General features: G+C 34.2%; 1 protein-coding gene across 1 annotated transcript; it reads right to left on the bottom strand.

Annotated features, from left to right (window-relative positions):
- Positions 1-13,487: 13,487 nt before the first annotated feature.
- On the bottom strand, positions 13,488-15,716 carry LOC11407335 (LEAF RUST 10 DISEASE-RESISTANCE LOCUS RECEPTOR-LIKE PROTEIN KINASE-like 2.1). Its single transcript, XM_024770920.1, has 3 exons — positions 14,931-15,716; positions 13,563-14,656; positions 13,488-13,494 (listed from the first exon to the last, which is right to left on the bottom strand). Exons 1-3 carry the CDS (start codon positions 15,714-15,716, stop codon positions 13,488-13,490), a joined length of 1,887 nt encoding a protein of 628 aa, XP_024626688.1.
- Positions 15,717-19,208: the final 3,492 nt, after the last annotated feature.

Below are 19,208 nucleotides of genomic sequence, written 5' to 3'. Positions count from 1 at the left end.
GTTTTGATTGCAGAATGTTAGCGGCATTTAGGATTCTTCGAATACCCTATATTTATTTGTTGGAATTATGTAACAGTCGAGTCTTATTCAGCTTTTGAAGTTTCCTATTCAAGTGATGAGTTCACGGGGCTTTACTACCTATCAGATGTTGAGTTGCACATGTTGATCACACGGGTATGTACGTGTGGGGTCTTACTTTCTCAGAGATATGGGTTCATTCCCCTCCATCTGTCAGTTGCAACCATTACACCGGAGTTCATACGAGTTTCAGTGTTTAGGATTGTCAGTGTTTACATGTAGGCTCTTACTTTCTCATAGGTATTTAAACAATGACGAATAATAGGGATCCTAAATTCAATGCATCCTAAAGGTTCTCTCGCATATTGAATCTTAGAAGAACATAGCACACTCTCTCTCTCTCTCGGGAGTTTTACAAACGGGCAGCCCTAACAGCGTCTACCTAACCAAGGTTCAACGAGAATGAAGTTACTGGGATGATTTAAGTCGTAAAGTCACTTGTTTCCCTAATTAGATTAGATACTTCCTAATTAAGACAGATATACACCAGTATTAGGTATGTCACCCCCTAAGTTCCTATATATCAAGGTTATGCTTCAGAGGAGACAAATCTTACGCACGATATAGTAAACTTAAATAGCATTCAAAATATATTGAATAAAGACTTTAAATTAAATAAATTATCCAACAAACATAATAAAGGTTCATGTTAGAACCTTAGCCTAAAAAGATTTAGTTATTCATGGTAACTAAAGAAAAATTACAAAAGAAATAAAAAATATCCAAGAGACTCAGAGTGAGGTGAGAAACTCCTCCCTTGGAAGCTCTTAATGCTTGCTTTCCTCTTGAGCCGCTTCGTTCAAAATGAGAAATTATGAATGAGAGGAGTGGTATTTACAGGGAGAGTTTTCACTTGAAGTTGGGCTAAAAAATTGGGCTTTTTCCACATAATAGTAACAAAAATCTTCTAGCCCGTTTTTGGCATGCTTGGGTGCACAAACCCATGCGCTAGGCACATGTGAGTGCAGAAAACCAGGCGCCTGATGCCTAGACCATGTGTCAGGCGCACAGTCATGCTCGGGCGCATATGAGTGTTGTTTTGGTGCAGAAATGTATGTTTCTTCATCATTTTGGGTGTTTGTAAACATCACAGATATGGACTTTGAAAGGAGGAACACTAAGAAATATGACTTCGAGTTCGTCATGGAAATTTGCTTAGCATCCTCAAGACAAATTTTGAAGAAGGAGTCCTCAATACGTTAGTCCAATTCTATGACCCATCCTATGATTGCTTCATGTTCCCCGATTACCAACTTATGCCCAACTTAGAAGAATATTCCTATTGGGTTACCCGATTACCAACTTATCCCCACCTTAGAAGAATATTCCTATTGGGTTGGTTTGCCGGTGTTTGACGAAGTACCCTTTAGAGGTCTAGAAGAAACTCCTAAACCCTCAGCCATGCAGCAGTTCTCCACCTTGAAACATCTGATGCGTGAGAAGAATGAGTTTAATTTTGCGGCTGCAAATGATGAAAAAGAAGTAACGGCGAAAACCATTGGAGGAGGGATGGTCAGGAAAGGATTTTGTAGAAGGAGAAAGGAAGAAAATAAGAAAACGTACAAAGGTGTACAAACTACAAAGGAAACGTGTTTTGTGAAATATGCAGAGGGAAGCGTGTGAGGAGAAAAGGTACAACTGATTTTGAGTAGTGTGCACCGTCCATTTATCAACTAAAGGGCAATGATGTCATTTTGGCATTTTAAAACTCTAGGGTTTTAGCTCCAAGTAGGTTTGCAGCTTAAAATGGTAGAGCTTCCATAGGGTTTGTGTAGGGTTTTAGTGCAGACCTGTGTTCCATTTAATATATTAAGATAGAGCATAATTTATATTATAATATTAACTTTTATAATAATTGATTATTGTCAATCCATAATTATAATTAAACAATTAATCCAACACATGGCGCATGTTGTCGTTAGGGAAAGGTTACTATGAATTTTTCTTTGCCTTTGAGACGGATCTTTGCACTGTTTGGGATGCGGGCATGGTGAACTTGAAACCGGGTGTCCTACGGCTGTTTGAATGGGCCAAGGATTTTAATATGCACACTCAACGAAACACCCATGCTTAGGTATGGATTAGGTTGCTGGAGTTACCTCAGGAGTGTTGGATGGAGCGGACCCTCCGAGAGATTGCTAGTGTTGTTGGCACACCGCTTCTTATTGGCAATGCGATGTCCAAGTGCATGTTTGGTCATTATGCCAAAATAGTTGTGGACATGGATTTTTCACGCAAACTTTTTCATGAAATTATGGTAGAAAGGGAAAGTTACGCTTTCATTGTGGAGGTGGCCTACGAAATGGCTCCCAAATTTTTGTACTAATTTTCAAAATATAGGTCATGACGTTACTACTTGCATATGGTTACATCCCCCGAAGGAAACTAATGCGCCTAAGGAACAGATAGTCCAAGGGAAGAATTTAGACAAAGAAAGTTAATTGGGTACCTATCAAGGACAACCTCTCCGGTATCGGTTCATCTATAGCTTTTGGTTCCTCGCAACAGGTTGTTACACTACCGGTTGTAGTGGAAGAGCAAACAGAGAGAATCATTGTTTCCCCTCAGCCGCAACACAAGTCCAGGATTACGGAAGAGTCCATTCAGCAGACAACTAAGGCCACATTAGTGGTGCCAACCATTGACCTTGGTACAACATCTCAGACTCACGGTGAGGAAGGTAATGTGCATTTAGTGGACATCCCTGCAACAACATCTCCACATTTGGTAACTCATATTAATCGCAGCCCTGGTACATCTAACGATACTTTTAGCTTGCAACTTAATAATGTCACTGATGAAGTAGTTAGAAATGATCTTGGAAGGGACCATGAATCTGTAATATATCTCGTTAAAGAAACGACACTAGATGTCAGTAGTATAGTGGTTCCTGATGACGCCACGGTAGATCCAGTACTACATAATGAAATGGATTTTATGCAAACTTGGTTAGCAAAGGCGGTCGTGAATGATTCGCCTTTTACACAGTTATTATCAAAGTCTCAAAAAAAGAAATTGCAAAATGGTTCATACCAAACTCGCTCACAAGGTCCTGTTCCGCCGTCTAAATGAATATTATTTTTTTGGAATATTTGGGGGATTGGTAATAATGACCCCCGTGTCGCTTTTCGAGATATGTGTCATTTTCATACTCTGTCGTTGGTTTTTATTGCAAAGCCAATGGTGACGCATGATTCAATTTTTCAAGGGAAACTGTTGTGCTGACTAGCTAGCAACTTTGGGGTATGCGCTGACAGACACTACTTGGTACACCATTTTGCCTTATTCTTTGCTGGCGGATTTTTCTAGGGACAGGAATGGGCTACCGAATTATAAATTTCCTTAGCCTTCTTTGATCCTTTTCCTTTTGTACATTCTTGTCTATTTTTTGAGGATTTTGGCCTAGTTCCCCTCTTGTTCATATTTTTCCTTTTTTTAATAATAGGGTTAATAATGCTTTTCACCTCTGTAATATAAGTCATTTCTGGTTTTTGCCCCTATAAAATTTTCGGTTTGAATTGCATCCTTGTAAAACTTTTTTTTCCAGAAAACACCCCTCCCCCATCCAACTCAGCAAATTCGCTTACGTGGCGCTGATTTGGCATTTTTTTTTCATTTTTTTTTAATTGGCCACGTGTAAAAAATATATCCACATCAGATTTTATTTTTAAAATATTTGAAAATAAATTTTAAAAAATAAAAAAATCCATAAAAATGTTCAGATTTTTTTTCCAAAAATTTAAAAAATCGAAAATTAATTTTTAAAAAATTCAAAATATTAAGATTTTTTCCGAAATATAAAAAAACAAAAAAATAGTCATATTTGTTTCCAAAAATTTTTAAATCGAAAATTTTTTTTTCTTTCAAAAATTAGAAAATATAATCAGATTTTTTTTAAAATTAAAAATATAATGAAAAATTCTGGAATTTAATTTTCAAAATAAAAAAAAAAACAAACAAATTTTCAAAATTACAAAAAAAGTCAGATTTTTTAAAAAAAAAAAAATCTGAATTTTTTTTAAAAATCTGTACACAAATATGGAAAAAATTCAGATTTTTTATTCGAAAATTTTATTCCACAATTTTAATAAAATATTGGAAAAAAATAATTTCATTCCACAAGTATAAGATTTATGATTTCTACCTCCTCTAAGGAAAAGCTTAATTCTAGGAAAAATGGAATTTCCACGACTTTTTTAAAACCCTCTAAATTTGTATCCAGATTTTTAAAAATATTTTTTTTTGCAGAATTTTTTTAAAAAATCTGACCTTTTTAATTTTGAAAATTTACTTTTTTTGTAGTTTGAAAATTAAATTCCAGAATTTTTTAAAATCTTTTTAATCAAAAAAAATCTGAATAGTTTTTTTTTCTAATCTTTGAAATTTTTGAAAAAAAGCCTAATTTTTTTTTTTCGATTTTTCCAAAAAAATATGACTATTTTTCTGTTTTTTATATTTCGGAAAAAATCTTAATATTTTTTTAAAATTATTTTTCGATTTTTTAATTTTTTGGAGAAAAAACTGAATATTTTTATTTTTTAAAATTTATTTTCAAATATTTTAAAAGTAAAATCTGATGTGAAAATCTTGTTTTACACGTGGCCAATTAAAAATAATAAAAAAATGCCAAATCAGAGCCACGTAAGCAAATTTGCTGAGTTGGATGGGGGTGGGTTGTTTTTTGCAATTTTTTTTTTTTTACAAGGATGTAAATCAAACCGAAAATTTTACAAGGGAAAAACTGAAAATGACCTATATTACAGGGGTGAAAAGCACTATTAACTCTTAATATTATTACCTATTGGAAAGTCGATAGAGGATGGGATTGCAACCTAGTTGGAATACTTCAGATTCTCTCGGATACCTGACATTTCTCTTGGCCCTTATAAAAAAAAAAAAAAATACATAAATATTCGATAAGGTTGTAATATAATAAACATATTATTCTTTCTTTCATTTATACTTTTTTTCCTAATTTGCGTGAAATAGACAAATACTCCCTCCGTCTTTAAATATAAACAAAATTGACTTTTTAGGTTAATTCATTTTATGATGTATGTGGTTCATATTATAAACTACATAGATCATTAAAGTCAATTTCGCTTATATTTAAAAACGGAAGGAGTATGTCGATTATTGTGGGACAGATTGAGCATGTTATTTGACTTTCGTTGTTAATTTAATTTTGTTTAACCAATCAATTTGTTTTGTTATTTGATTATTAAATGAACAGAAACAAGCAGATGTAAATTCATTGCTTTTGTTGCTGGGATTGCTATGCCATTTGCTGCCATAATACGCTTTTGGCTGCGGGAAATTATTCTATGGCCAATTTTACTCTTCAATTATTCTAGCATACGTTGCATATATCTTCTTCCATTTGAAAACTCATCGAAAAATATTTGATGCACAAGAGGTTATTACTAATTATGTAATTTCACATTTGAGCACAATTGTATATTGATGTATACCAAAGGATTTAATTAGTATACTCTATCATTGTACGATTATCTTACACATGCATCTAATGATACTTTACTATGTCAATTAATGAATATGAAAACACATAAGTTGTCATATTAATTAATTGATGTATCATCACATCATAGAATGTATGTGTAAAGTAATCGTACACTGACAGACATAGTATACTAATTAAACTCTATACCAAAATAGAATTGTAAGATAAATGTAACCACTTAATTGAGTATTATCTTCATACACGTTCATGTAAAAAGTTGTACACTATCATCACATCACAATATTCAATCAATCATATATTTGGTGTGGTTATGGTAAAAGTGAAATGATTTTAATTATTCAACAATTATAATTGATTGACGATGTAAAAACTATTTAGACAAACAATGGACATGAATTTAAATATTTAATCCACTTATGTGTGAGGTTTGATTTCAAGGAGGAGGATGAAGATGAAGATGATGAAAAAGAAGTGATAGGATTTTGGAGTGCATTTAGTTGGTTGGTGGGTATGACATTGGTGATATCTGTGCTTTCTGAGTATGTTGTGGGAACCATTGAGGTAAAGAGTACACTAATAAATATGTTTATTTTGGTTATAGTGAGCTGAATTTTCAATGACATTTAAATTGATCGTTTGTGGTAAGACTAAGTTATTGCAATAATGTACTTTTCTATTGTATGCATGTCTTTGGAATCCCTCTTGATAGAGAGTAATAGGTAACAAAAGGAATGTAATAAGAATAAGAAGAATAGAAGTGAGGGACTAGAGAATGAGAGAGAAGAAGAAGAAGTTACATCACACATTTCATGCGTTGTTTCCTTGGCCTTCTCTTATTTATAAGTGTCCACTTTCATATTTCCTATATTATATTGCCCTTTTCATCTCTTTGACTCATTACATTACCTTCCCCTTTAAAATCAACCTTGTCCTCAAGGTTGAAGCAAAGATAATGTTGAGGAGTGGTAGCAACTTTCCGAGCAACATGTGTCCAAGTAGCCTACCATCCAAGTAAACCTTCCCAATGGACAAAAGAACATCCACCCGGATCCCATTGGTTAAATTGTGAGGACCCCTTATGAACAACGCAACAACATCAAGCACAAAATGCAAAACAATCACAAAATGGATGTTGCTGCTTGTAGTTCTTTCACCTAAATGCAAAACAAGCACAGAATGGATGAGGAAAAGTGGCTCCACATCAGGTTCAGAAACAAGTGTCACCCATCCACAATAATGATAAAACAGTTCATGAGTCATTCCTGCTTGTATTTTGTTCCTGACATTTCCTACTAAGGACTGTGGTGGATCCAAAAGCTACAAGGATTCCAATAACATAAAACCACCACACACATAAGAAAAAGTAGCAAGTAATTTCAAGGAAGAGAGCTTATTAACTTGTTTAAAGATGACGGCAGTAATCAAACAGTTTAGAACTCTAAAAGCAGGAGGTGAGATCTTAATTTCTTGTACATGGCCTCCATAGTTGGCTGCACCTAGATATATGAGTTCCACATCATTCTCCATAATGTCAATAAGCTGAGAACTGAACACATCAACACATAAAACATGCAAATAGTGTGCGATTGAAGTCCGGTACTCCATAAGTTTCTGATTGAGTGGATTTATTTGCACAAATCAATTACTGGATCAATTAGTCCCCATGGTCTACTTTCAAAAATGTCAAACATATATGGAGGTGTGCATGTGATATTTCCATGATTGCCACTTTGTTTGACAGCCACATAATTATTCCCACAACCATTAGAAGACATTTTAGCGATAACAAGGCTCAATGTCATGGCCAAAAGTAAACCTTCAGTAGCAGAAAAAGATATTAATCTCACAATTTCCATAGCAGTGTTCAGCCACTTTCGAATTATCAAGCTAACAAAACTTGCACTTGGATTAGAAACCATAATTCTAGCTAGTGATTTTTCTCCACTTGCATCAAGGTTCACATAAACAAAGACTTGGACAGGAAGGGAGATCCCAATTATCACATGTATTGTAGAATCAATGAGCTTGACAGAAGTTGGGTTGAAATCACCTAATTGCATACCAGTTTTTGGCTAGAATGTATCCATGCGGCTTCTCATTATATTGTAATTGCGAAAAAATAGGCAAAACAACCTTAATACCTTTGTGTGAGAACCATGTTTAGTAGTCAGAGAAACCATGAAAGACCAAGCACTCTCACTAAAGAGAATCATCCCCTGGTATTTAGCACTAAAAAATTCTGCAAAAGGTGCCTTTGCATACTTAATCAGTTTCATAGAATTAGCAATTCTCATTGTCACAACTATAGACATACCTTCAGGAACAATAACAACCCTTGTGACAAAAAAAGAGAATAATTCAACAATTTCCATAGCATCTCTATGAGTATGATCATTCACGCAACACCAAAAGTGAGCATGATATGGTTCAAGTGACAAATGATGTAGGTGCTGCAAGATATTTCCATACCAAACTACAGAAATGGAAGTGACATTGTTTACATTGGGATTAGGCAGCTCTTGAAAGCATTGTATTGTCCTGGTTATATTATACGTAAGGATACTACTACCAAACTCATAAATGTTTTGGGTGGTTGTTGATGAATATAAACCTTGTCAAAAACTAAGTTCCCAAATTCTCTATTCTCATATGTCACCATGTGTAAGTGTGGTTCTTGTTTCCATTTCCCATCAATATGCTTACAAGTCAAGACAATCAACAACACTACACCATAACCATAAACCTCACTCTTCTCAAAGACATTCATTGTATAGCCATCGATCTCCTCTTGCAACAACTCGAGAATACTTGCGCACGACTGTCGAATTTCTCGTGTGTATTCAGCCATACGCGAATTGTGTTGTCGATTCAATTCAGCTTTACCATGATCAAGTTCTCGCAATGATTCAACCCTTGGAGATGTGAAGTGTGACTCAACTGATTGTGTTAAGGTCTCTACCGGTATGGGAAGAGCTCCGTGAGAAGTATCCTCGATGCAGATTCCATTCGGTCCCATACTGTGTATCCCGGTCCATCTAAATACGCCAATTTCGCCCATTCAGCATTTTACTCTGCTTCTATTTTTCCCAATGAGCTCCTACTGATGTAGCCCATGCCATGGTGACAATGAAAGCACCAATGTAAATGAAATTTCATTGATTCATTTAATTAAACATTACAATTTGGTAATTGGAATCTCTCTTGATAGAGAGAGAGAGAGAGTAATAGGTAACAAAGAGCGCTCCCATAAGCACAAACAGCTCGAGTTGATGCTCTACAGATTATTATTGATATTTACTGTGTGTCAGTTGTACCGAACAATGCCTCGTATATATTATTATTCCAATATTACTCTCTTATTTGATTTAAACATTCAAGAAATAACTCCTTTACGATAAATCAGAACACAGAAATTACCTTTTTGAGCCAATATCCCAAAATACACTACCAAATATCAAAGCTGATTGTATTGAAGTACATCCTCGTGGCATTATATGATGGGCTTCCCCGATACACGAGATTTGTTTCCATAAGCACAGGTAAAATTAGGACAATGGATTTTGTGAATATATTGTGTCAAACTTCAGTGGTTGGGATCCTGCAGGAGGACGCTCGAATTCCAAAATAGAAGCCTCCACCTCCATGATTAAAACATTGACTTAACAGTTAAGTAATTCATCTTAAAAATAACATTTCTATTCTACCACCTGTTGTAGCTTAAGGATTGTATAATTTTTTATTATTAGTTCTTTAACATTTCTAAAACACGAGCCTTTCATTCATACCATATCTCTCCAGCATTACCTAAAAAATAAGAACAAAAAGACTTGGGCAATAGAAGTTAAGAAACAAACATTAGAAACACCTGAATTGCGCCGAATTCTTGTAAATTTCAGCAAAATCTGAACCAATTCTCTCTTCAACAGCCGGTGTAGTGACCTCAAGTACCCAGGTAGCTGGATTGTAGCCACTTGGAATAGGGGGACACCAGTGATTCCCTGCAGAGCAGATAGGAAAACAAACAAAAATATAATCGTAGGAAAGCGCACTTGTATTCTGACATTTGTTTCAGAAAAAGAAATACAAATGAAGAAGTAATTAAGAGATATATAGAAAAATGTTGTGGGAGAGGGATGCAGAAAAGTTGTGGGGGAGGATCCAAATCCATGTAGAACTACTCTGATCATGGATCCTTTTAGTAAAAGCTAGAAATGCCGAGAAGAATCTAACCTCTAGAAAAGAATAATTTCGTTATTCAAGCCTAATATTTCGTAAAATAGAAAGAAGCCGGAGAACAAAATTAGTTATGAAGAAAAAATAGGATGTTTTCATGCAGTTGTAGACGACAGACAATTAGGAAAGACACTAGGGAGTAAATTATTCGCAGCATGCAGCACTAAATGGTGTCACTTTCTTTGTTTACTATAAAAAGATGGTGTGATCTTAAGTTTCATTTGTTAAGTTTGCACCTTGGTGTACGAATAATCATATGATCAATGAGTTAAAAGTAGTGATTATGGTGATAATAACAATAATAATATTAGTAATAAATTGTAATGTCATCACCTGAAAATAGTCTATCAATGTCTTTGAATTGAATGCACACCAAGCTTATCCCCATAAATAACTTGTCCCCCACGTTTCATAAGAAGTAACTGGGTAGCAAAAACTGAAGTTTAGACTTGTTGATAGAAGCAAGTGCACCATTAGTTATCAAAACAATCAACTGACAAAAGACATAATTGAACTAACTTCATCAAATGCTTCAAAAATATCAATACTTGGTTGATATATGGTAAAAACCACAGTTCGCATAACGATAGCTGCTGTACGTGCATCAAGTCCAGATTAGGCTCGTCCATAAAAATAATGGAAGGGTTTGCTGCAAGCTCCACTGCATACCAACCAGAACTACCTGGCATACCAACCAAAGCATATCTCAAAGAATCAAGCTCAACCAGTTTCATTACTTGTTCAACAAATTCCTGTAAAATATTTTTGAGTTAAAAGTTTGTAAAATTCAATAGTCAGAACAATCAAGTATACAATGTGTTATGAAGCAAATTACATGTCTTTTATCAATGCTGATTTCCTTTGGAAGGCGAAGAGATGCAGAAAACCACAGCGACTCCTCAATGGTAACTTGAGGAGAATGTATATCATTTTGTTCATCATATCCCGATATTCTGGCAAATGTTTGTTGCTCTTTTGGGTAACCAGATATTTTGATGTCTCCTTTTATATACCCTCCAGTTTTCCTGCCAGCAAGTACATCTATTATGGTGGTCTTTCTAGCCCCACTAGATCCCACTAGTGCTGTAAGGACACCCGGTGAGAAAACTTCGCTTACCCAATGAGTAGGCCTAACTTCATCAAACAATAGTAAGTATTTATATCGTCTCCTCAGGGACTAGTGCGATATCGCGGACCGTTCGACACCATATATCATTCTAAGTTGAAAGATAATTTGTTTGTTTGTTTTAGTAACTAAATTTCAAAAGTAAAAGTTGAGAGTAATAGGGCGTAAAAACGTTAGAATCAGAGTTCCTTGATTAAGCGTCAAACATAATCTAATAATCACATATATGGATTCTAGCGTTTTACCGATATTATCACGTATCGCTCAACAAGATTATTCGTGTCCAAATAATCGTGTGAAATCAATTGTATTGTTCAATAGTTGATTTCCCAAACTATTAAACAATCCAATTGTCGATCGAATCGTTTAATCGATGATTTCTCAATCTATTCAACGATCCGAAAGCTTTATGTACCGATACCTTGTGTGATTATCAAAACATCAATCCTATGTCTAAAATTATTGTTTTGATAGATAAATTATTCTAAACCTAGATTCAAAAGCACTTTTCAATAACAATTAAATCAAAGATAAAAATGAATTGCAAGAATAACTTCAATATCATGTAAATTGCTAGAATCATATATTACAAGATTAAAAGATACATTCTAAGCTCAATCAAGTACCTCTAATCCCAACTAAGGAGATTTAGTTCATCATTGTCATGAGAACATTACAAAAGTGGAATGAAAGTTGAGAATCCATGCAAAGAACTTGATTTCTCCAAGAATCTTGATGAATCCACACTCAATCAGTATTGCCCAGTATACACAGTGTATTTTCGCCCTAGTCTCTCTCTAGAAATGTTACAAGATATGTCTCAATTGAGAGAAATGAGCTTTTATACTTGTGCTGAAAAAAAATGTAATTTCGCCAGGCGGAATCTGGCTCGCCATGGCAAACTGAGCTTTCTTTGCCAGTGGGTTTCTGCCACGTCACTAGATTAGATGAAACCGCCTTATTTCGCCAGGCGATAATATTTCTTGCCATCGCGAATTGCTCTTGCCCTGTTTTTTCAAACTCCCTGGAACTTCTCGCCATTCAGCTCGCCATTTCTTCGCCGGGCGAAATCGTTGGCCCTGGCCATCCTTGTGGCGAAGGACCCTGGAACTCCCTGGAGCTGCTCTCCTTTCATCTCGCCAGTTCCTTGCCAGGCGAAATAATTCGCCCTGGCCATCCTTGTGGCGAAGGATTCTGGAGCTCCCTGGAGTTGCTCGCCATTTGGCTCGCCAGGCGAGATAGTTTTTCACCTTTTTGTTGTTTTTGACTCTTGCTTGATGTTTTGGCACTTGATTCCTACACAAATGGGTAGAGTGAGATGACTAAAGCGTAATAGGTCAAAATTCACTTTTCTCTCGGCTTTTCCCTAGATAACTTGTGAAACAAGTAACAAATGTGCCGTAAATAAACCTTTAAAACACTACTTCCTGACACTTATCACTGCACTTAAAGCACAAAAGACAATCAGGAGTAAGCCATTCGAAATTACACAATTTTCTCAGTAGAGTTCTTCCTTGACAGAAAATTAAGCAGTTAAGTATGTCAAATATAATACCTTCATCCATCTAGAAGCAGTAAATTCATTAACTGTAATCGCACCTTGTCCATAGGTAAGGGGTGACAATATATCCTCCCAGCAAGAATATAATTAGCAGTGCAGCTGAGCCAAATGTATTGGCAAGAACCATATCCCGTGCAATAGAAGCCATCATCCCAAAAAGACCTAATGCTATTTGGCGCACTACAAAAAGTATAAACATGTAGCGAAAAAACCTAACATTTAACAAAAAGCAATGACATAGAAGGTTACAATAATACTTTGAACAGAAAAGTGCAATAAAATTAAGTTACCTACCCGCTGCAGGGGCAAATCAACACTGTAATATACAACAGCAGCCCATATAACAGCCTCAATAACAGAGTAAGGTACACGGAGAATCCAACTAGGGCCTTCATATATAACATGCCCTTCGGACAGAAGCACCAAATCATCAAATAGCTCAAATGTTTTAGGAGCTGGTTGAAGGAGTGCCATGAGTACTGTAGACTCCCCTGGTTATTTCGTTACCAACTATTGTATCTGAACATATATCAAGACCAAGTACCTTCAAAATGTAATCAGGGTTCACACTGTGCTTTTTACCCCCAACAAACATGCACAAAAGCATGTCTTCAATCTCAAATTTTCATGAGACTGCTCAAATTATTCAAAATTAATCAGATGCACCTAGAGTTACATCATTCATCTCATCATTAATTCTTTTTAAAATAAATTACATAATACTTTCAAATACTAAAAAAAAGTTCATCAGAGTCTGTTTAAAACAGAACAAAGATTAAAACTTTAAGCTCAACACAGGTGCTCACTTTTCGTTCTACCTATAATTTATTGGAAATATAAAACAAGACAAAAAAAAATATAAAATACTGAAGCAAAAATTAACTTAGCAATGGATGTGGTTAAAAGGAAGCGCGCGCGCGCACACACACAGATATATATATATATATATATATATATATATATATATAATTATATTGTCATAGTTGTTACAAAGAAAGGAATAATACTTAATAACTGCAAATCCATGATACAATAGTTATTCAATACTTAAAGCACCATTTTCATATCTGCAACTGACGAACCTGTCTGATTTTATAGAGCCAGTCTTCAGCAAGCTTGCTGATTTTGAATCTATAAAACTGCTTGAAGATGGTGAGGGAAAAGATGGGACTTCTTGAGAGTATAGGGAAGGTTTGCGAGGAAATGGTATTGACTCAAGTGATCCTTGTAACATTTGAACTACTTTACCACTAGATGGTCTATCTGACGCTTTAAACTGAATGCACCATAGACACACCATAGTAATCTTTCGTATTATATCATTCTCTTCCTCTGAAATTTCAAAAGAATTCACAAGGTTGTTACCTTGTTGAAGATCATTATAGATCCAGTCTGGAAAGTATTCAGAATTATCTGAACCACCAGCGTTGTTATTGTATCTTCTTCCAATCATGTCAATAATCAACATTCCATAACTATATATATCAGATTTTTCAGAAACTTTGTGCTTATCAAATATTTCTGGCGCCATATAACCTCTAGTCCCTCCTACACCAGACATAGCACTAACATTCTTTTGGCAGATTTTCGCCAGTCCAAAATCAGCGATTTTTGGGCAAAAATCATCATCCAGCAGAATGTTGTGGGGCTTGATATCCAGATGCACAATCCTCGAAGCACATCCTTGATGCAAGTAGTCCAGTCCCTTAGCGATGCCTATTGCAATTTTACACATGGTGTTCCTATCCAAACTGCATATACCATCAGGAAGTCCAGTGTTCATTATGAATTTATCCAAAGATCCTTTGGTCATGAATTCATAAATGAGTGCTATTTTGTGCTCGCAGCAAAACCCCAAAAGTGACACAATGTTCACATGGGCGGTTCTACTAATACTGTCTAGTTCATTCATAAAATCTTGTCCATCTGCCTTTCCATCATTTATTATCTTCACAGCTACTGGACGACCATCTGGTAAGCTTGCTTTGTAGACAACAGCAAATCCTCCTTCTCCTAGTTTCTCTTTAAAGGAATTCGTCATTTTTTGCACATCAGCATAACTATATTGCTTAATTGGCGACAAATTACATCTTTCATTGAAATCTTCCACTTTAAGTTTATTTGGGTTTACTGTTTCTTTGAACATCCCCCTTTGTATCAACGTAGGATACATCTTCTATATACAGATAATTGCAATAAGTATTAGAAGTCCCACACTAAACAAAGAGGCCCCTGAATAAATGATCAAATAAGTAATTTAAAAAACAGAAACTAAATCAACCACTAAAACGTGTATATATATATATATATATATATATATATATATATATATATATATATAATGAGTATATACCTGCAATCAAAATAATACAAAGTCTTGTTGTTTTAGATTGATTGCCATTAGGAGAAGTTGCATATTGGCCAAGCAAAACATTTCCCCGTGTGATTACCTTGACCTTGGAGGGAAATTTTGGAATGGGTCCTGAGAGATTATTGTTTGAAACATCTAGAAGCTTAAGATGAGGCAAAGTTGTTAGAATTTCTGGTATTGGACTAGTCAAATTATTCCCAGACAGATTTAAGTTGACTAAACTAGTCAAATTTGAAAATGCAGGAGAGATTGTTCCGTTTAAAACCAGTTGATATTGAATCCCCAAAGCCAAATCCAGACTGACAACTTTCCCTCTTTGACACTTGATAAGTGTCGTAACGTTGGTACAAACATCATTGCCTCCTAACAAAAGCGGATTCCCGGAAATTCCAAAAGACTCAAAAATCACAAAAAAGATCGTGACCTGGGGATCACTGGGTCCCACATCACTCCGGCAAAAATTATTGGATTCCCAGGTTGCTTTAATATGCTTGTCAAACATAGGTACTGGCCCTTCTAATAAATTATAATCCAAGGAGATCTCCTTCAAGCTAATGAGATTGAATAGGGAACGTGGAACCAAACCAGTCAAGTAATTTGACCGAAGCTGCAGATCAGATAACTTAGTTGAAGCAAAGCTGGCAGGAATAGAATCTGATAGGTGGTTGCCGTTAAGCCAAGCTTGAGATAATAACCTCATTGATGCTATGATGGTAATGCTACCCGAAAACCCATCATCTACCCCTTGGTTGTTGAGCCGTAAACACGTCACATTAGAGTTACCAAGCGAGAGGGGAAGTAATCCACTCAAATTGTTGTTGTGGGAAAGCACAACTCTATCCAAACTTGGTAACAGGTTGAACATGTCCGATGGTAATGAAAAAAAATAGCTGACTGTGTAACCGTCACGGTTGTGACCCCGTCAGCATCAAGGTATTATAACTTCCATTTCTTTCTTTTTAATATTAAAAAAAATAAAAAAATAGCTAACTGTCAGACCGTCACGTTTGTGACGCCAGTTAGCCTCAAGATATTTTAATTTCCATTTCTTTCTTTTTAATATTGAAAAAATAAAAAAATAGTTGACTGTTCGACCGTCACGTTTGTGACTCCAGTCAGCCTCAAGGTATATTAATTTCCATTTCTTTCTTTTTTATATTAAAAAAAAATTAACTGACTGTCCGACCGTCACGTTTGTGACTCCCGTCAGCATCATCAGGCACGAATCCCGAGGCCGGCATATAAAAGAAAATTAGCTGATTGGGAGACCATCACCTTTGTGACTCCCATCAGCCTCATCAACTGTGCGGGATTAAGTGTTTTTTAGAACATGATATTACAAACGCACATGTTTCCAACAAACATGAATCTTAATAACAGCAAGTGCTAAGATTACTTTAGAAATATGAGAACACTTCAGAACGAGATCATAAGCATCTAACGAGAACTACAAATTTAAAGAACAAGATTGACCGATAAAATATGAGATCAGAAGCTGATCCATGTCAATCTTATTAACAAAATTCTTCAATAAAAAAGAACTTCTTATTAGACATCTGCCGCACTTCAGATTGTAGATCAGAAGATCAAAAAGGCATATCATAAGCACTTAAGAGTTGGTTTTTATCACGTAATTGAGAGAAGTTATACCTTGTTAAAATATAGAGTATCATTTCTAGATAAGTTGCAAGATGTATTTTGTCATCTTAGTTTCTAGTTTAGTTAGTTTTTTTTTTTTTTAAAGGGATCTAGTTTAGTTAGTTGTCATTGTAATGTATTTATTTTGAATAATAATAATACTTTAGTAAATTCTAGGCTTACATATGTAAACTGTCTCTGTAATTTGGCGTGTTTTTTATTTTTGTCCCTATATTTTTGTTTATAAAACAACACCTGTAAGTTAATAATTTTTTGTCCCTTACGTCAAACTCTGCAAAAACGCCTTGCAGGCTAACGACATTTGACGTGGCGGGTGCTGACTTGACTAAACACATTTAATCAGCACCCACAACGTCAAACGCCGTTAGCCAGCAAGAGGTTTTTTAAACAGAGTTTGACGGGAGGAACGAAAAAAAAAGTTGTTAACTTACCGAAGTTGTTTTGGAAAAATAAAATAAAAATAGGGACGAAAACAAAAAAACACACCAAATTACAAAGTCGATTTACATATTTAAGCCTAAATTCTATTCTAATAGTAATACACATCGGTTACATTGACTAATTACATAGAGCCAAAGGAAATGGCTAAAATAGACCTTTTCGCAATATGTATAAAACCGTGTGTTCCAATCCTGCCACTAAATTCCAAATTTTCTTCCAAAAAAAATTCCAAATTTTTATATTTCGTGAACAATTTTTCATTGAGAACTAGTTACAAACCCGTGCGAATTACATATTTTTTAAAAAATTTTACTCTAAAGGAGATATGTTCAAATTACGGAACATTACTATTCTTCGTAAATTTGATATTGGCCTTAAAGTTCACACAAGTAGACACCATTGTGATGATTTCAGTGCACAGAGAAATGCTTCAAATTCAAGTCCTTGTAAAGAGCTAAACTCAAAAAATTCTACTTTGATGTTCAAACCGTAAGCAAACAAAGTAAAAGTACAGAAGACATTACAGAAATTCAAAGTGACTCTAAATCCGAGAAAGAAACAAAAAAATATAAATAAATCAAAATGTACACTAATAAGTAACATTGATAAATCATAAAGGAAATTACAACAAATCTTAACTAATCATCTAACCTTTGAAGCACAAATAATGAGCTTCATATGCTGATTCTCATTACTACGAGTCACAATCCAATAATCCAACACTCCAAATCTTATTTTTCAAATGTCCAAATCATTTTTGAGATCCTTAATGTAGTCATAATCCCTTGATATTGAAAGTCCTATATAAAAATACAATAATACATCATTTAATTTTATTCCCTTTGTTCATTCTGATATCGAAAGAAGCTACCATATATCTATGTGATTAATTTTTGTATCATCAAATCAACATGATCTTAAATGCACAAATTTTTGTATCATCAACTTTCTGGACCTCAATGATATGACAAAAATAAATTTACACCAATCAACTTTCGTACGGCTCAATGATATAGGACAGAATAAACCAAATATTAAAACTGTTACAGCTTTAGGATTACTCACAAAAACTAAAATTACCCACATGCATCAATTTTTTTTCAACTACAGTATCAGAATCTAAAATAACAATTGTGTGAAAACCTTACCATGAGCTAAAATTCAATCATGACCTCTACTCCACATAACAAACGAAGATTTTTCTACAGCCATCTAAAAAATTCAATCATGACCTCTACTTTTATATATATATATATATATATATATATATATATATATATATATATATATATATAAATAAGTATAATTTTAATTAAAATCAAAATTTTATAAAAATAATCATACGCATTATGCAACGCCAAAAAAAATTATACGCATTAGCGTAACAAAAAAACAGATACACATAAAGTATTACTCTAAATGCTAATGTGTGTGTGTATATATTTGCGAGGTTGAAGAAAGAAAGTAAAAATATTTGGTATCATTAAATGACAGCGTGAATAAAAATATTTTTGAGGTTGTGATGATTAAACGATATTGAAATTAAATATATAAGTGATAAAAAGATAATAAAATTCCTTTGAAAAAATGTAATAAAATTAAATGAAACCTCCTTAAAAAAAATTAAATGGAACGGTTCAAAAAAAATTAAATGGAAGAAAAAACATATTGAAATATAATATTAAAAAATAAAAGAAAAGATTCCCAACGTGAATTGAAGAGAGATGCTTGTGAAATAAATTGTCGAGAAGTTGTTTTTTAAAGTAACATTCAACAACTTTTAACCAAAACTCATTCTATTCAATTTGATGCATTAAAAAATGTACCTTTTTAAATAAGTACTTGATATTGTGTTTGACCTAACTTCTCCTTAAAAATGTAGAAAAGTTGGAAAAAAGCCGGGTCAAACGATACATTAATCTCCCACAGCGGCAATGTAGAAGCAACTGAATTTGGGAGAAAAAAATTGAAAAATAGTTAAAAAAAATAAAAATTGAAACATAATTAAAAGTTATTAAAAATATAAAAATTAGAAAATAATTAAAAAAAATCGGTTAGGGGTAAAAATGAAAATTAATATGCTATTGGTGAGTTGGCACTCAACCAAAGCCATGAATTATGAAATTACCAAATTGCCCCTCCTAGGGGCAAAAATGGAAATTCATATGCCATCAATTTTAATAAATAGTATATAGACTAAATTAGTGAACTCTTGCATAAATTTTCAAAATCTACTATATCTATAGTTTATAGATGC

Source organism: Medicago truncatula, chromosome 7, assembly GCF_003473485.1.
Source record: "Medicago truncatula cultivar Jemalong A17 chromosome 7, MtrunA17r5.0-ANR, whole genome shotgun sequence".
NCBI classification, from domain to species: domain Eukaryota; kingdom Viridiplantae; phylum Streptophyta; class Magnoliopsida; order Fabales; family Fabaceae; genus Medicago; species Medicago truncatula.
Note: the sequence above shows the minus strand (reverse complement) of the source record. Positions and strands in the feature narration are given on the sequence as shown.